Source organism: Notothenia rossii, assembly GCF_949606895.1.
Source record: "Notothenia rossii genome assembly, chromosome: 1".
Lineage (NCBI taxonomy): Eukaryota > Metazoa > Chordata > Actinopteri > Perciformes > Nototheniidae > Notothenia > Notothenia rossii.
The window spans coordinates 26707785-26724404 of record NC_136912.1 but is presented as its reverse complement, the minus strand read 5'-3'; the positions used below and the strand labels follow the sequence as shown (position 1 = coordinate 26724404).

The window sequence follows — 16620 nt, the reverse complement described above, 5'->3', positions numbered from 1 at the left end:
CACAGACACAAGCTCGCGGGCCACATTAAATTGATGACCAGGATTGACAGGAGGGCCAGATTCAATATTGCAGAGGGCCATGTTTGGCCCACGGGCCTTGTTATTGACACATGTGCCTTAAAGAAAGGCATCAGTAAAGTGGAACTTCTGTGTGAACTATTCATATCTTAAACTGCAGTGTAACTTTTTATTCATGTACTTTTCATGTACAAAAAGTTAATTTATTTTTTCTTTTAATGTTTCTTTTATTATCTTTTCTTTTTAATGACTGTTTTGCCTTTGTCTGAATGTCTTTATATTTCTGAATATTTCAGTGTTTACCTAGTTACTTTGTCCAGTACAAGCATATAGTACATTTTTGTATAAAAATATATATTGCCACAATATCTAGTTGCATTTCTACTTTTTCATATTCTACAACATACAATTCAAATAAAGCTACATTTTGAATTTGCAATTTGATGCAATGTGAAAATGTACAATGATTTAATTAAATACAAAAATGATGTCAACTGCAGGAACATTTAGAAACTGATAATGCCCCTTTCTTCCAAAATACAGTTGTTATTTAAAAAAAAAAACGAAAATGATGACTAATAATTTCAATGAACATGGTTATTTATACTTACCCCGTATGAACTGATAGGAATCACCAGACGTTGGAACAAATGAAAACATCCAGACTAACCTGTTCCTGTGATGACGGTGACGAAGTTCTCCACACCCTTTCCGTGACCAAATTTCTTCTCCGCCAACGCAGCACAGTTGCCGTCATTGTCCACCCAGACAGGCAGGTGCAGGGCATCAGAGAGCGGTGTCCTCAGGTCGACTGAGGACCACTCCTGGATCAGCTTTGTGGAATGCAGCACCACGCCTTCTTGTGGGTTCACACGCCCGCCAGTGGACACTCCTAAAATGTAGAACGTTGATAAGAGAAATTTAATGATGGTTCTAATAATGTTTTTGTCAGCATCCAAGCAGATTTTCCTTTCTGAATGTGAGTGAGCGTTTTTTTCCATACCAACACCGAGTATTCTACAGTTTAAGCTGACGGCATCCCGTGTGGCATCTGCACACATCTTCAACATGAGCTGCATCCTGGCCTCGAAGGTCTTTGGATTGGGCTGAGTGTACTTCTTTACAATCTTACCCTGGACAGAGAGGGGGGAGGGAAAGAGTTGTGATGCAAAAAGATAAACGAAGAAGAGCAGGCTTTATAACAGATAGAAAAAATAAGGTAAAATTGAATCACAGTAAGGACCCAGCATCTGTAAGAATTAGTGTGTATAAATATTATATACCGTAGCAACATCTTCTACCTTTTTAGGTTTCATGTTTTTATTTTGGATCATAACTGTTTCTTTAACATCATTTTGAAAAGACCTCCATAAGGCCATAGAGACACATACAGTAACTCCATGAGCAGTGACACCTACTATCATGATAAATAATTTCAACTCATCAAAATGTAGAAAATGCTATGTTAAAGGTTGACTTGCAACTTACCCTCATCCCGACGATGGCCACCCTGAGGTTGGTCCCACCCAGGTCTACAGCCAGAGCGCTCTGGGTCTCCAGGATGTGATCGATGTCCTGGGAAATGCATTCTTTCACCGAAGGAAAACAGAAAGTCTTCTGGAGGGGCTCATTTAAGCCAATGGTCCGTAAAAACTTGAGAATACGAGGAACTGCATTGCCATCACCGTAAATCTTGGAGCTGATGGGAAACAGAAATGCACCTTTGTTCATATCTTTCTACTTATAACAGTTGCGGTAAAAGAAAAGTCACATTTTATGACCTGAAAAGTGTAAACACAGTGAAATGGTTATTTCACAGTTATTAATGTTGAAGTAGAAACTTTTTTTCTGTCAGCATGGCGTAGTTTGCACAGTTTACTCTCATATGACCCAAATTGACCCTGTGTGTTGGTTAGGGAAAGTGGGCTAATTAGGAACATCTGCAAGACAGGTGATTTTTGGATCGTTGTGTCGGGGCTAAGTAAATAAAAAAAGATATACATTAAAACAGTCTGACAGGAGTGGGATGAAGAATAGTGGTTACTCCAACTTTAAATGTTGGTTTGATGTAGTTGCCCTTTAGAATATCCAGCAAAATGTTAAAAAGGAGACAAAGACCTAGTGAGACAGACAGATAGACATTGGTCCTACCAGGGGTATCTCTTTCCAAACTGCAGCTCCAAAGCATGGTAGATCTTATCTTGAGTGTCGGCATCTCTGACATGAAGAACATTCTCACCTATGGGAGAGTGAATTGTCATCAACAGAGTTGTAAAGAGCTGAGGCAGATCCAATGGTGCTTTTATTTGGGTCACCGATAATACTTAAGCAGCATGTTTCTCTTCCACAACTGCTACAACCTTCTTATACTCGGAACAACAATAACTTGTGTCGGATGACAAAATGTCTTTATTAAAACATTTTGCTTCAAAATGGATTTCAACTAAATGTATAATATTTTTTTCAGTTCTGCAATGCTTCACTAGTGATCTAATCACACACAGTTCAGTAAACATTGAGACTTTATTTGATCATTTCAGTAAAAAAGTAACATTCATATTTCTTAATAAACACCGTAACTTTCATGATATGCGTTTCCGTGAATGGCCGAATGTTGTGTCACGGTAAATGTTGCGGCCGCATGGTATTGTGGGACAGCATGTTCTCCTTTCCTTTCGTAAAGGAAGGTCCAGTGTTTCCTAAGATAAAGGAGGTAATAAGTAAGAAGTTTCAAACCTCCTTTCCTATCATCTAGAGCAGTGGTTCCCAAACGGTGTGCCGCGGCACACTGGTGTGCCGTGAGGCAAGTCCAGGTGTGCCGTGGGATTTTGTGACAAACATACGTTATTATTGCAATATACAACTACACAAAAATAATTATTTTTTTATTTACTATATCAGTACTTTGTATGCACACATTTCATAATACAGAGGCAAACTCTATACCTAAAAACGATTATTTAAAAAATAATCCTCACAGAACCCCGTATTCCGCTGTTAACGCAGTTGCGCAGGTGGGATTTATAAGACTGTGACACATCAAAGGCTGAAGGACAATATTAAAACTGAGAAACAAGCAAGTGGGAAAATGGAGCGCTTTCTTGTGCGGAGCAAACCAGCAACCACCAGTGTAGAGACTGCCGACAACCCACCACCGAAAGAGAAGAGGAAAAAAATTGTCAGCAGACAGTACCATGACAGTTATCTGTCTTATGGCTTCATTTGGACCGGGGATGTGAACAATCCTCAGCCCGAGTGCGTCGTCTGTCGGGAGAAGTTAGCTAATGCTAACATGGTTCCAAGCAAGCTGAAGAGGCACTTGGAAACCAAACATCCCGCCCATGTTCACAGTAACTTGGACTACTTCAGAAGAGCGCGGGATCTGAACCAGAGGCAGCAAGGACGTTTGTTGGATTCTGTGAAAGTGTCTGATAAGGCAATGGAGGCGAGTTACATGCTAGCGGAGCTCATTGCAAAGCAGAAGAAGCCTCACACAATAGCGGAGACACTCATCCTCCCTGCTTGCAAAATACTTGCAGGTGTCATGCTGGGTCCAGATGCCGCAAATGAGCTATCGAAAGTGCCGTCGTCTGATAATACGATCAAAAGAAGAATCGACGACATGTCCGAAGACATTGAGGAACATTTGGCAGAGAAACTGCAGGCGAGCGGCAGATTTTCCCTCCAAATAGATGAATCTACGGACATCAGTGGGGCTGCCCAACTTCTGGCAAACGTCAGATATGTTGATGCTGACTCCATCAAAGAGACATTTTTATTCTGCAAAGAAATGGAAAGCCACACCACGGGAGAGGAAATATTCAGGGTAACTAATGACTATTTTAAAGAGAACAGTCTGACCTGGAATATGTGCGTCGGTCTTTGCACAGATGGTGCGGCGAGCATGACGGGGAGAGTGAAAGGATTCATTGCTAAGGTGAGGGCACAAAACCCACATATCGTGACAAACCACTGCATTCTGCACCGAGAGGCATTGGTTGCCAAAACCATGCCCCCGGAGTTGACTGAGGTGCTGAATCAGGCCGTGCAGATGGTGAATTACATAAAATCAAGGCCCCTGAAATCTCGCCTCTTCTCCCAGCTGTGCGCCGAGATGGGAGCCGACCACCAAAGCCTGATCCTGCACACAGAGGTACGTTGGCTGTCACGGGGGAAAGTCCTATCCCGTCTTTATGAGCTTCGGGAACAGCTTTTGGAGTTTTCAGGTGAAAACGCTGTCCCACATAAAGACAAGCTCGCGGATGAGAGGTGGTGCGCCAGGCTGGCTTACCTCGCAGACATATTTGGGCATCTGAACGAGTTGAACGCCAAGCTTCAGGGAAGGAATGAAAACATTTTATCGTCCACAGATAAGATTCGGGGGTTTATGGGCAAACTTCTCCTGTGGCAGGAGGCTTTGGAGCAGGGCTCCATGGACATGTTCCCGCTGACATCAGCTGCGCCGCAGGCAGCTAAGGAGCGCGCTGTGTATGCGGAACACCTTCAGACCTTAAAAGAGAGGTTTGAGCAGTATTTTCCACGTGTGGCTGACATCGAGGGCTATGACTGGATCCAAGACCCATTCCACCAGGAATCCTCCACAGAGAAGCTCTCCATGAAAGAGAGAGAGGAGTGTGCAGAGCTCCGTGTGGACCGCACACTGAAACTCAAATTCAGTGAGCTCCCACTGGATCAGTTTTGGTTGGCTTCTGCATCGGAGTACCCAAGCATCTCCCACCACGCGATTGAGCAACTACTTCATTTTCCCACTACCTACCTGTGTGAGCTGGCGTTCTCTACTCTGACTTATATGAAGAACAACAGCAGGTCACGGCTGTCTGTTGAACAGGACTTGCGAGTTGCCCTCTCTTCAGTGCCACCGAGGATTAAACAAATCTGCGCGCCCCGACAGGCACATGTATCCCATTAATCTGTAAATAGGCAAATTTTAAAATAGCACATGTTTCAATGCTGATTGGTGAAATGTTATATTCATAATTTGTAGTTCAGGACCATGTTTCCTTGCATTGACAGTTCTCTGTGCTGAGTTTCTGCTGAGTTTCCGTTGCCTCATTTTTAATTTTGTGACCTGTCTGGTTTAAATGAGTGTGTTGCTGCTTTGATGAAGCCTAATTTGCTAAAGTTTAATAAATTATATAATATATATATTATATATATAATATATATATATATATTTATATTTATAAATTAATTTAAAAAAAAATTCGTTAATAAATATTTCATGAGTAATATAGTTGTCTTTGTCACATTTTATTTGCCATTAGTAAATAAGTATGCACATTTACAGATATTTTACATGATATGAGTGATAACACGTGTTATAAGGGCTATTTTAGGGTAGGTGTGCCTTGAGATTTTTACTTGTCCTTTGGTGTGCCTTGGGCCCAAAAAGTTTGGGAACCACTGATCTAGAGCAGTGGATCCCAACCTGGGGGGTTCGCCACAGAGGATTTGAGGCCAAATATCATATTTAGACTTTTTTTAAATTTAGAAACATTCTCCTGCAGCTTCCTCGCAATAAATGATTGTCGCTAAAAGCCTTGTCTCTAAATTACAATAACATATAAAACATAATTGATTAATTAATTTTAATAACATTTCAAGTTAGTAGCTAATAAAGGCATAAAAAGACAGAAATGTATAATTTTTTCTTTAATAGAAATGTTTCTTCTGCCCGTAAAGTGTCCAAACCAGGCATGTCTGGATAAGCACATTTTAAAAAACATAGTCATTGTCCATGCCGGTTTCAGTTGTATTATTTGTCACAGTTGCTCCGATCAGATCGGTCTCCTCCATTTTGTAGATTATTTACGACTTTTGAATCCACATAAACACATCGGCAAAATCCGGCTTACTTTAAGCATGTGTTTTAAACAGTTTAATCTCTTTGTGAATTGTTTCCACTTGCGCCGTCCTTTAATTTCTTCATACAGGGGGAATCCAAATGAATTAATCCTGAGTCCAATAACCATCAAAGTCACTCCAATAGTGCTCCTTAATTACGCTTTCATCCTCCTTTAACAAAATACTTCACATTCATCCAGTTTGTGACAGTAGTTTTGGCATTTTTTGGACTTTTAAACTTGAATTACCGCTGTTGGGAGGGCTCTTGGGAAAAAAGGCTGGGAACCCCTGATCTAGAGAATTCGAAAGGCTCTTATCATGGATGCCACTGAGGTACTTCCAGGTCATTTCCCTCCGTTAGGGAAGGTTCCTAAGCTAAACTGACAATTTGACTGTAACCTTGACCTTCCTCTGTCAGGGGGCAAATCAGGACCATAGTCATGGCAGCTTCAGCAGCTAACTATGATCTTGTTTTTTGTTATGCGTACCTGTTTCTCTGCCAGTTTGCCTTGATCCCAGGTTAATGACCGGCGTGCCGAAGGCCCCTGCCTCTCGTACCCCGCAGCTGCTGTTCCCGATCATGCAGCCGGCGTGGCTTACCATCTGGATGAAATGGTCGAAGGGAATGTGCTTCACCGCCTTGAAGTTAGGGTGCTGCTCAATGCCCTTCTTTCGCATCACACGCACCATCTCCTTACTTCCTGTTTACACAGAAAGATGCGGGTCATTTATTTGAAAACATTTGAAAGAGGGAAACAATCTCCACTCCAAGCACGCTTGAATCATTTCATAATACAGTCACAAATAGAAGAAAACATAAAATAACAAGTGGGTGGAACTAACCGGCATCAATGTTAGGGAAGAGGATGAGGGTCTTTTTGTTGAACGATATCAGGGCGTCCAGCATCAGCCCGTAGATCTTAATGGAGTTCTGGATGTCAGTGGTAACCGGGTGCTGCAGAGCCACTATGTAGTCTGACTCCTGCACTTTGTCCCCTGCAAAATGAATTAACACCCCACACATGACATTCAAACATACTCTAAATGTCAATTATTATATTTCCTTCCCATGACCGTGTCACCCACGTACCGAGCCAGCTCCTGATGATATCCATGTAGTCGTCTCTGTGATTATTTGACAGCAGCTTATCGTAGGAAGGGCAGCCAGCCAGCAGGATGCGAGAGTGGTCCTCACACATGGCAATGAGGTGCTGCTCTGCCCTGCGTGTGCAGCAGGCGTGGTAATGGGCCAGTTTAGTGATGGCGTGACGGATTGAGTCATCAATTGTACCACTCACCTAGGCAAACAAAGGGAAGACAGAGATGTAGTTTGTCATTTGGGAACAATTAATACAGCTTTGCACACACAAATATCATAAAAACATGGGATAAAAGATTGTAAACAAAGCAAAAAGCATCGATTTGTGATTGATTTAATTAGTTCTATGAATCTATGGTTGTATTCTGTACTTTTAGATAGGTAACAAAAAGTATTACTGAATTATAAAAGGACTGTGTCTAGTGCAACAAAAATAATATACATTACTGGATTATTTAAAGTTAAACTTCCCTTTTATTTTCTCGAAGCCCTGCCTCCTCACCTCTCCTCCCTCCACGTGAAGTATCCTAATGTTCATCAGCGCCGCAGCAGTTGCGAGGGCCAGCGCGTCAAAGCGGTCGCCATGGACGACCAGGATGTCAGGGCTCAGCCTCTGTAGCACATCGGGGAGCTTCACAAGTGCCAGCCCGACACTCTCCACCATGGCTGCCTCATCCTCTCCTCTCACTATGGTGTGGAGCTTGGAGCCGATGTCAAAGTCGTCCTGCTCGATCATACGGAAAGTGTTTCTGTGGAGCGGGAGATAGGGAAGGACAAATTAAGGAAAAACAACAAGACATGTGGGATATTATGGACTGTTATGTTGGCTACTGCATTCCATTAAAGAAATATACACACTTTTTCTGCTTCCGGACGTCAACAGTAAGCATATTTAGTAGGAAGCCATTGTGGCAGTTTGTCATACCCGTAATCATCGATGAGATGAGAGCCCAGCACTACAACCTCCAGTTCAAACTCCTCAGGGTTGTTTTTGATCCCAAACATGATGGGGGCCAGCTTGGAGTAGTCCGCTCTGTTGCATGTTGCTACACACACCCTCACCTTCCTCTTACACTACACAACACAACACACATGGCATTAGTTGTTTTGAATAGAAACAAACCCCTCCCTCTACAATAAATGTTTAATTATTCAAATACAAATGACTACAAAATAACTATTTCACTATTGGGTTCTGCAAGTGTAGGAATATTAGTATGGTTATGTGTTGGGAAAATACTAAATGTACTCTTTCAGTGACAGAGGTGGACATGATATCATCAGGACACACTCTTTCAGGCATATGATAGCTACAGTATGTGACAACGATTAACATGATGATTCAGCCTCTATGGAGATAGGCATATGACAAGCATGATCATTTCGGACCCGGGCCTAAGTTAATCCAAACTAAACATTGTATACTGCTTTGAACCGGTATTCCTGCATCTTGTGACTGTGTAACTCCCTCTCTTGTATATAAGCATGTGAAGGATACTGTTCAGGAACTGGTTGTACCATATGCTCTGTATGCGATGACTACTTCCATTCTTGTTGTCTCAAGGATGATAAATACATGTATCCCGTTTTGAAACGCGAGCCGGTGGTGAGTGAGATTTTTCTAATAGTATGTATAATGGCTTTGTATAGTGATGGATAATGTTATAAATAAACTCTCATTTTCACATGGAGCCAAAGACACAAACCCATACCTGATTAATTTCTGCTGTGTTTTTCCTCTCCATCGTTTCTCTGCACCTTTGCATTGTCAGATAGTATATTTCCTAGAAAACAAAGACAAAAGGGGGAGTCAGATCTAGTAATGAGTTTGTAAAGCAAAATAAAATCCATTATTTTCAACACAAAACCCACCCACAGGTTATACTCACTTGGGCCTTCCGAATATTCAGATGCTGTAGCATGGAAAACACAACAAAACTACACTAAAGATGTTTCACATTTTCCACACATAACACATGCCGACACATTTTTTCTAGAGATGGGAAACATGCTGTGGGACAGTGCTTTGGGTGTCAAGATGAAGGTCACACAGAAAGGGCAGGACTATGTCGTCAAGAAGCCTACAGTACCTCGTCATCTTAACAACTTGTTTCACTGAGTAGACCTACAACAATCTTTGGTATGATTATGATTTTAGCTGATAATGTTGCCCATAGGACACAAAACTGAACGGACAGGTTGGTGTCAGCCACAGACTTTTAAGACCTTTTTCCCAGCACACATTTTTAAAACAGTTTTTACTGATTATATACAATGGTTGTATTTATTTTCACTTATTTACAATTGTGTTTTTCTTACTATGACATGTCAAAATAATATTGTTATTTATTCTGTTTTCATAGCCGTCAACAGTTTGAACTAGGGCTGCACGATATTGAAAAAAACTGACATTGCCATTTCCCCCCCCCCCCTGCGATATATATTACGATATGAAAACATACAGGAATTGAAGAAAACATACAGGAATTGAAGGAATTACCGTTTTGTTTTTTCCGCAAGAAATCTACCCTCGTGGGGGCGCGCTCATGTGATTGGCTTAGAATTGAGGAGACATATGATTGGCTATAGATAGAAAAAATTACAAGTACGAATCGGGTGAGCGTCAGGGGAGTCTCAAAAAAATCCACACACGAATGCACAGCGATCCGTGCACAGAAAGCGGTTTGTGTTTGCAGGTTCAGGGGATTGAAACGGAAAAAAATATGTGAGGATCAAAAATACATATGTAAAAGTTTTTCTGTATTTGGATTTTATTTACGGAACACATTTGTGTGTGCATTGAAAAACACAAGTGTGAATCCTTTTGCGGATCATGAAATACAAGTGTGAATCCTTCTGTGTGCATGTGTGTATTATGAGACTGTTCTGAGCCCATAAGTTTGAACCATGTCCCGATAAGTCTCATACAGGCCCTCTTAAGTACATTTGACAATGTTAAACTTTAAAATGAGAGGGAACCCTTATTTTAATATACTTGCTGCCATCTGCTTCCGAGAATGCATTATGACAGTTTCTCCATTCGGCATTTAAAATCTCAATCTTGAATTTAATCAAAACCAATCTTCATGTTAAAGGAAATATACAGAGTTACTGAATACATTCAAGCCAATATGAAGAATCACAGGGACCTCAAATTCCAAAGCAGATTGAGTGCTTGGAATTGACCAACTCCGGAGGTTAGATTTAAGCACTGGCAGAGCTGCTTTGTACTCCTTTGGACTTCTGGGAATAGGAATGGAGGGGTCATTGACATCAGAACAAGCAAATAAAGTATATATATAAAAAAATTGAAAAGAGGGTTCCCACTGCGGCACAAATGTTAAATCCCACCATGTTTTCCATGGCTTGATCCGTTGCTTACCACAAAACCCTGATGCTCTCAATTTTGTCGACATTTAGAAATTAGGGCACTCAAAAACAAAGAATAACAATTATGTTTAAATATAATAAAGCCCTTTATCAAAGAAGAGCAAAGAACATCTGAACTCTGTAAATAAAAAAAACCCTGTTTAAAAGGACCCAATATGTCATGTGAGTGCAGCTGTTAAAGAATGCAGCCATACACAACATGTAGACCCTCCAGAAAAACACGATTCTCCGATCGCAGAATTTCCCGCATAATCAGCAAAATGCCGCAGATTTTTAAAAGTCCGCATATTTATCAAAAGGCCGCATAATCCCGGCATTTTTCCACACAAAGTTGAGAAAAATAAATAAAAAAGTTAACTCGTCTTGACGAGTAATGATGATGACGCAACGTCATCAGCCCGCGCATCACAGAAGGCAAACACCGTCGTGTGAAGGTGTGGAATTCACACACCAAGATGAACAAATCGAATCCATCACATTTACCCACGGACATTTCAGCTAAAGACCGGGCAAAGCAGTACCCCAATGTCTTGCACGAAAGTGGGGGGAAACTGTTCTGTACCCCGTGCAACTGTGTGTAGGAGCATAAAAGGAAATCGACTGTGAATACCCACTTCGATTCGCTCAAACATTCAAAAATGGTTTCTGCTGCGGACAAGAAAGCCAAGCAACTCACGCTCACAGAGGCTTCAACCTCCAAAACCCTTTCGAGGGTTGCAAGAAACGAGGTGAGTAGCCTACAATATTGAAGCTGGTCAGATAACGAACGAGTAAATGAAAACAGAATGAGGAGGAGGTGTGTGTGTGTGTGTGTGTGTGTGTGTGTGTGTGTGTGTGTGTGTGTGTGTGTGTGTGTGTGTGTGTGTGTGTGTGTGTGTGTGTGTGTGTGTGTGTGTGTGTGTGTGTGTCTTTCTGTGATGTAGCTTGCTTCTAGTATGCTTGTTTATCATAGCAACTCTTTAAAAGTGCTCCCTTTCATTCAGTAGTAGCCTAGTAACAGGGTGCGGGAGAACAATCACCTTTTTTCCGCTTCCCGCATATTTCACAACTGTTCGCATATTTCGCAACTTTCCGCATATTTCGCAACTTTCCGCATATTTCGCAACTTTCCGCATATTACGCAACTTCCCGCAATTTCCCCGCATAAAATCACATAAAAACCCCGCATTTTTATCGCATAATCAAGGATTTTAGCCCGCATAATCAATGATTTTAGCCCGCATAATTAAGGATTTTGGCCCGCGTTTTTCTGGAGGGTCTAAACATGACATAGTTAAGCACCCTGTGTCAACTTCAAAAGGTCACAACACAGTAACCCAGTGTTTTTCAAGTTTAAAGCTTCTCCCAGGAGCACTACCACTACTCTTGCTCTTTGGCTAATGCCTCCTTCTCCTTGTACATGTTTGAACGCAAAGTATTTATTGTGTTACCTCTTGGTGGTGCTACCAAACCAACATCCTTCAGGTTAGAAAGCACACTGCTAACTTCATTTTACAGATCCTTATCACTCATTTGGTTAGTCAGCTGAAGCACATTAATTGCTCAAAGAGCTGTGGAATTTTCTTTGAAACACTAGTTTACACTTAGTGACTGTCACCAAAACACAATATGTGTAATTCTGAGCCTAAATAAACATGTTTAATTATTTCCTTCGTCAAAAGAATGTACTGCAAACTCCCCACAAAGCACTAGTAGGCATTACTTGCCGTGTTATAATAAAAATGATTGCACTGGCAGTTTAGCGATGTTTTGCATTATGTACAGGTGAAATAACCCACTCAATCACTTACTGAAATGGTGTAAAAATTGAATTTGACCCAGAGAACAAACGCAAAATGTACCCAGAAAAGCTAGCAAGCAATCAGTGGCACATCACAAGCAGACATCCTGGTTTTTAGTGGCATGCTGCTCATAAACTGAAAAATTACATAAAAAGAAATATTATATACCATGGAGCCCAGTATGGTTTTGGTGATTTGCAGGTGAGCTGGCAATGCACATAGCTCTCTTTTCAAAACTGGACAATCTATATATTAAATGTCCTTGTTTTTTTGTTCAACCTTCACTCTGGATCCCTCTAAACCTTTTCTAACAAAACATTGTCCTTTGTTGAGGAGCATTTACCAGTAGACGTTCGTTTACATAAAATCTCATCGTACAACTTAACTCAGCTACCAGCCCGAACACAATAGACAATACATATTATTTACCTATTCTTTTTTCTTCTTCCAGTCAGTCATTAGACTAGATATTCAGTGCTGGTGTTTCTGATGATGTTCTATTAATGCCTTAAAGAACACACTGCTCTTAATTTTGTCTTCTGTGAGCTCATTCATTTTGTTGATAGTCTTGGTTGAATGCAAATGTTATGTTGTCAAGTAATATTGTCTAGTTCTGCTAATAATCCCAGTAATAAGCAGACATGAATCCTCAGAAATAAGGGTCAAAAGGTTAAGTTTATGTTAGGTTACCACACCTTCAATTGCAAATGTAAGAATGCCACCTTAAACACAGGCTATTTCAGTATAACTGTGACGTTTTCAATGTAACAAAAGCACCTTTACTTGGTGTGGAAAAAAAAAACCTCCGGGACTAAATACTATGCTTTACTCTGACTCTTATGTAGCACACCGGTGACTTCTATTCAAGCATCACAAGACAGCATCAGCAGCCAATGTTACGGTACGGGGGCAGGGACACATGCAGAGAGCAAAGGCAATAATGGCAAAGCAACAGAGACAGCAAGACAGACAGTATACACAGAAATAAAATAGAGGTAAGGATGGACAATGATACAGGAAGGAAGAGTGGGAAGATTAATAGAGAAAATATGAGAGCACTTACATGTGGGTTTTGGCAAAAAGAAATCAGTTTCTTTTCCATAGTGCCTCTGAGATTCTCAGCTAATAATACATCCGGCTCCTCTTCAAATCCCTCTTATCTTTTTGTTCTCCCTTTAGCTCAGACGCATGAGCAAATAAATTGCAGTGCATATGCGAGCCAGCAAGCAAGCGGAAGAGAGGAAGAGAGGAGGAGAGAGGGATAGGGTGGCACAGCCATACAGCTGGGGGAGGGGCTGCTCCAGATATGGCTGAAAAGCTTGTGATTGGTTGAATAGAGAGAAGAATGAACATATGGCATCCTGCCAGATATCCAGCATACCATTCAAAGACAATATTACGTTTATATATATTTATATATATATAAATATATTATAATATAACAGCTTCCATTCTTCTGGGGAGTGTTTATGTGCATTTGCCAAACCCAGACTTGCCAGATGGAGAAGCGTGATTCTTCACTCCACAGAACACATTTCCACTGCTCCAGAGTCAAGTGGGGGCGTGCCTTTACACGACTCAGTGAGAATCCATTCTTTCACAAATGTTTGTAAAGGTGACTGCTTGGCTAGGTTTTTTATGTTGAAACACCAGTGGCAATGGGACTGAATTAGATACCTGAATTCAATGATTAACCGGTTAAGCACCAAGACTGTTTTTCAGGTCTCAGGCTTGAAAATGACATTCCCAGAACAAATGACTATATCTTCACTTCTAAAGAGGGGTCAATTAATAATATTTTTTCTCAAAGCAATGATAAACCTGTGAGTTGGATGTAGAAAAGTCAGAATCAATATAGATTTTTTTATTCTAAAAGTAAATTCAGATTGAACATAGTAAAAAAAATTAAATTATAGTGTCCGTCCAAAAAAAATACATTACTTTAGTGAAAACCACCCTTGAATGATGGGTTAGTAGACTAAAAGCTTTAGGAATCCAAACTATAACATATAATAAGTACCCTGTATCAAGATTGGAAGAAGAAGGTCATTTGGGTGTATTTGCCATATCTCTGGAACCCATCGGTCGATGTTGGTGATTGACACCTGTTTTGAACCATTAGAGCAAATAGAATCGAGGGGAAGTTCCTAAATCCATCTAAACATTACCATTGGTGAAGAGTGATGCGCAGCCAGCATGCCCAAAACTGGAAGCTGGGTTACAGCTCTATGAACTCTATATGAAAACTCAGTTTTTGACAAAAATGTTATGACGGATAATCATTGATAATTTCAAAGCGAAACAGAGACATTGGATTAACCTGCAGCAGTGTTATTATGCGTTTTAATGCCATTGAACAAAACTTTTGATCAGAAAACAGCAAAGGTAAGACATATTTGTCTTTTATGGACCTTGGACAAATGGTTGTGTGAATATGCAATGGATAGGCCTGAAAAAAAGATGTTGGATTGCCTTGAGTTAAAACATCTACTATTTTTACAGTTTTGATTTTACCCTTGCAGTATTCATGTATCTCAGCCCCCCTCCGCAACAGTCCCTGTTTGTGTGATCCTCCAGTGTGCATTATACAGTGTTTTCTCATATAGAGATGAATGGAGGTGTGTTACTACTTATTCTCCTTTGAATGCACATTGTTCATTAGTACATGAACTTTGTTTGAGCACTTGGATTGTTACATGATCACTATAAAGCCCTAGGACTAACGTATTATTCATGCAATGTTAATAAAAGACTCTTGACCATAATACTTTTATTGGCTGAGTAAATGGCCCTCCAACAGTTACAGTTACGATCAGTCCTTCCAGAGCTGCACACTGGCATCGACCAATACAGATAAGCCTACAAGGAGTAACTAATCGTTACTTGCAGACTGCACCATCTGCATGCCTTTACCTTATTGGTTATTCCCTAGCAACACTACATTTCCTACATTGATTAGACACAGCGGTGTACAGAGGTCAAATAATGAATAAGCCATAAAACTGATGCATCCTACTGCAGTCTGCCACGTCTTTGATGCACAGGGGTGTCCACTCACTCACTATTACTAACGTTCTATATTTATTTAAGAAGTTCAGAGACACATAGGCTTTGCCAAGAGTCATTTTCTGGCATTTTACAAGAGAAAAATGTAAGCAGGTGAATCAAAAAATATAATCATTTATTGCAGCTACAGCTACGAAAGGGCAGAACAAATCTGGACCAGCACTACATGGACCAACCTTGTTTCTTTCAGACAAAGGATGATTAAAAAAACACACATTTTCAAAACAATATAAGATTGTAATTTTTTTTACAAACTTTACAAAGTCTTTTCAGTGCAGTAACAGTCCTATCTGACACAATTTAGGGAACACATGCCTTCCCTTAAATGTTCATCAAACCAAAAAAAGATATCGCTAATGCCATGTAGTGCCAATAGAGATTGTGTAACATTTATCCCCAAAAATGAAAGGCAGGAGTTGGGTGTGGGAAATGATCAACTAGATCAGGGGTGTCCAAAGTACGGCCCGCGGGCCAACTGCGGCCCGGGATCCATTTTTTATTGGCCCGCAGCAAATTATAAAAATAGAATAGAATGTGGCCCACACATGAAACTTGCACTTGACTGTATTGTAGTTCTTAGTTTGACCAGTAGGTGGAGCTACTCATTAGCTGCAGTCCTAATGCAGCTTCTCCACAAAAAAAGTTTCAAATAAAAGAAATCCGCGACGACAAAATGGCAGAACCAAAGAAACGCAAGATAGCAAGTGAATGCAGAAAATGTCAAACACAGTGGGAAAATGAATATTTCTTCAAAGAAGTCAGGGGGAAATGTGTCTGTTTGATTTGCAATGAAACGGTTGCAGTGATGAAAGAGTACAATGTACGACGACACTACGAAACCAAGCATCCGACCTTCACGTCCTACACTGCTGCTGAGCGAGAGGAGAAAGTCAAGCAAATGGTAGCTAACCTGCAGGCTCAACAACAGTACTTTTACCGTGCTAACAAAACACAAGAAAATGCTACAATAGCTAGCTATGAGGTAGCTCAACTCATAGCGCGCCACGGGAAAGCTTTCTCAGACGGTGACTTCGTTAAACAGTGCCTCATTAAAGTCGCTGGAATAATGTGCCCGGAAAAGATGCAGGAATTCAACAACGTGAGCATGTCCAGAAACACAATTGTGCGGCGAATCGAAGACTTGTCAGCTAACATACAAAATCAAGTGTCACATAAAGCTTGTGCTTTTGACTTTTACTCGATTGCATGTGATGAAAGCACAGATGCCACAGACACCGCACAACTGTTCATTTTTTTGCGGGGAGTTGACGATAACTTTTGCATTACGGAGGAGCTGCTTGATCTTCGGAGTCTAAAGGGCACAACAACGGGTAAGGACATTTTTGAAGCCGTGTCAGGTGCAATTAACAAGATGCAACTTAAATGGGACAAGCTGTGTGG

General features: G+C 40.8%; 1 protein-coding gene across 3 annotated transcripts in view; it reads right to left on the bottom strand.

The window, feature by feature from the left end:
- gne (glucosamine (UDP-N-acetyl)-2-epimerase/N-acetylmannosamine kinase) overlaps window positions 1-16620 on the bottom strand; it is a 46340-nt gene that overhangs the window by 12601 nt on the left and 17119 nt on the right. The window contains exons 1-12 of one of the 3 annotated variants that reach the window (XM_079679038.1): window positions 13217-13396; window positions 8872-8895; window positions 8695-8766; window positions 7908-8056; window positions 7485-7731; window positions 6974-7181; window positions 6727-6879; window positions 6372-6584; window positions 2170-2257; window positions 1507-1717; window positions 1022-1151; window positions 689-910 (exon numbers count right to left, since the gene is read on the bottom strand). In XM_079679038.1, coding sequence (XP_079535164.1) covers window positions 689-910; window positions 1022-1151; window positions 1507-1717; window positions 2170-2257; window positions 6372-6584; window positions 6727-6879; window positions 6974-7181; window positions 7485-7731; window positions 7908-8056; window positions 8695-8766; window positions 8872-8895; window positions 13217-13255 — 1756 coding nt within the window. In that variant the 5' untranslated portion in view covers window positions 13256-13396. Of the gene's footprint in view, window positions 1-688; window positions 911-1021; window positions 1152-1506; window positions 1718-2169; window positions 2258-6371; window positions 6585-6726; window positions 6880-6973; window positions 7182-7484; window positions 7732-7907; window positions 8057-8694; window positions 8767-8871; window positions 8896-13216; window positions 13397-16620 lie in introns of those variants that run through there. The other 2 variants (XM_079679039.1, XM_079679040.1) reach the window with 2 other exon arrangements.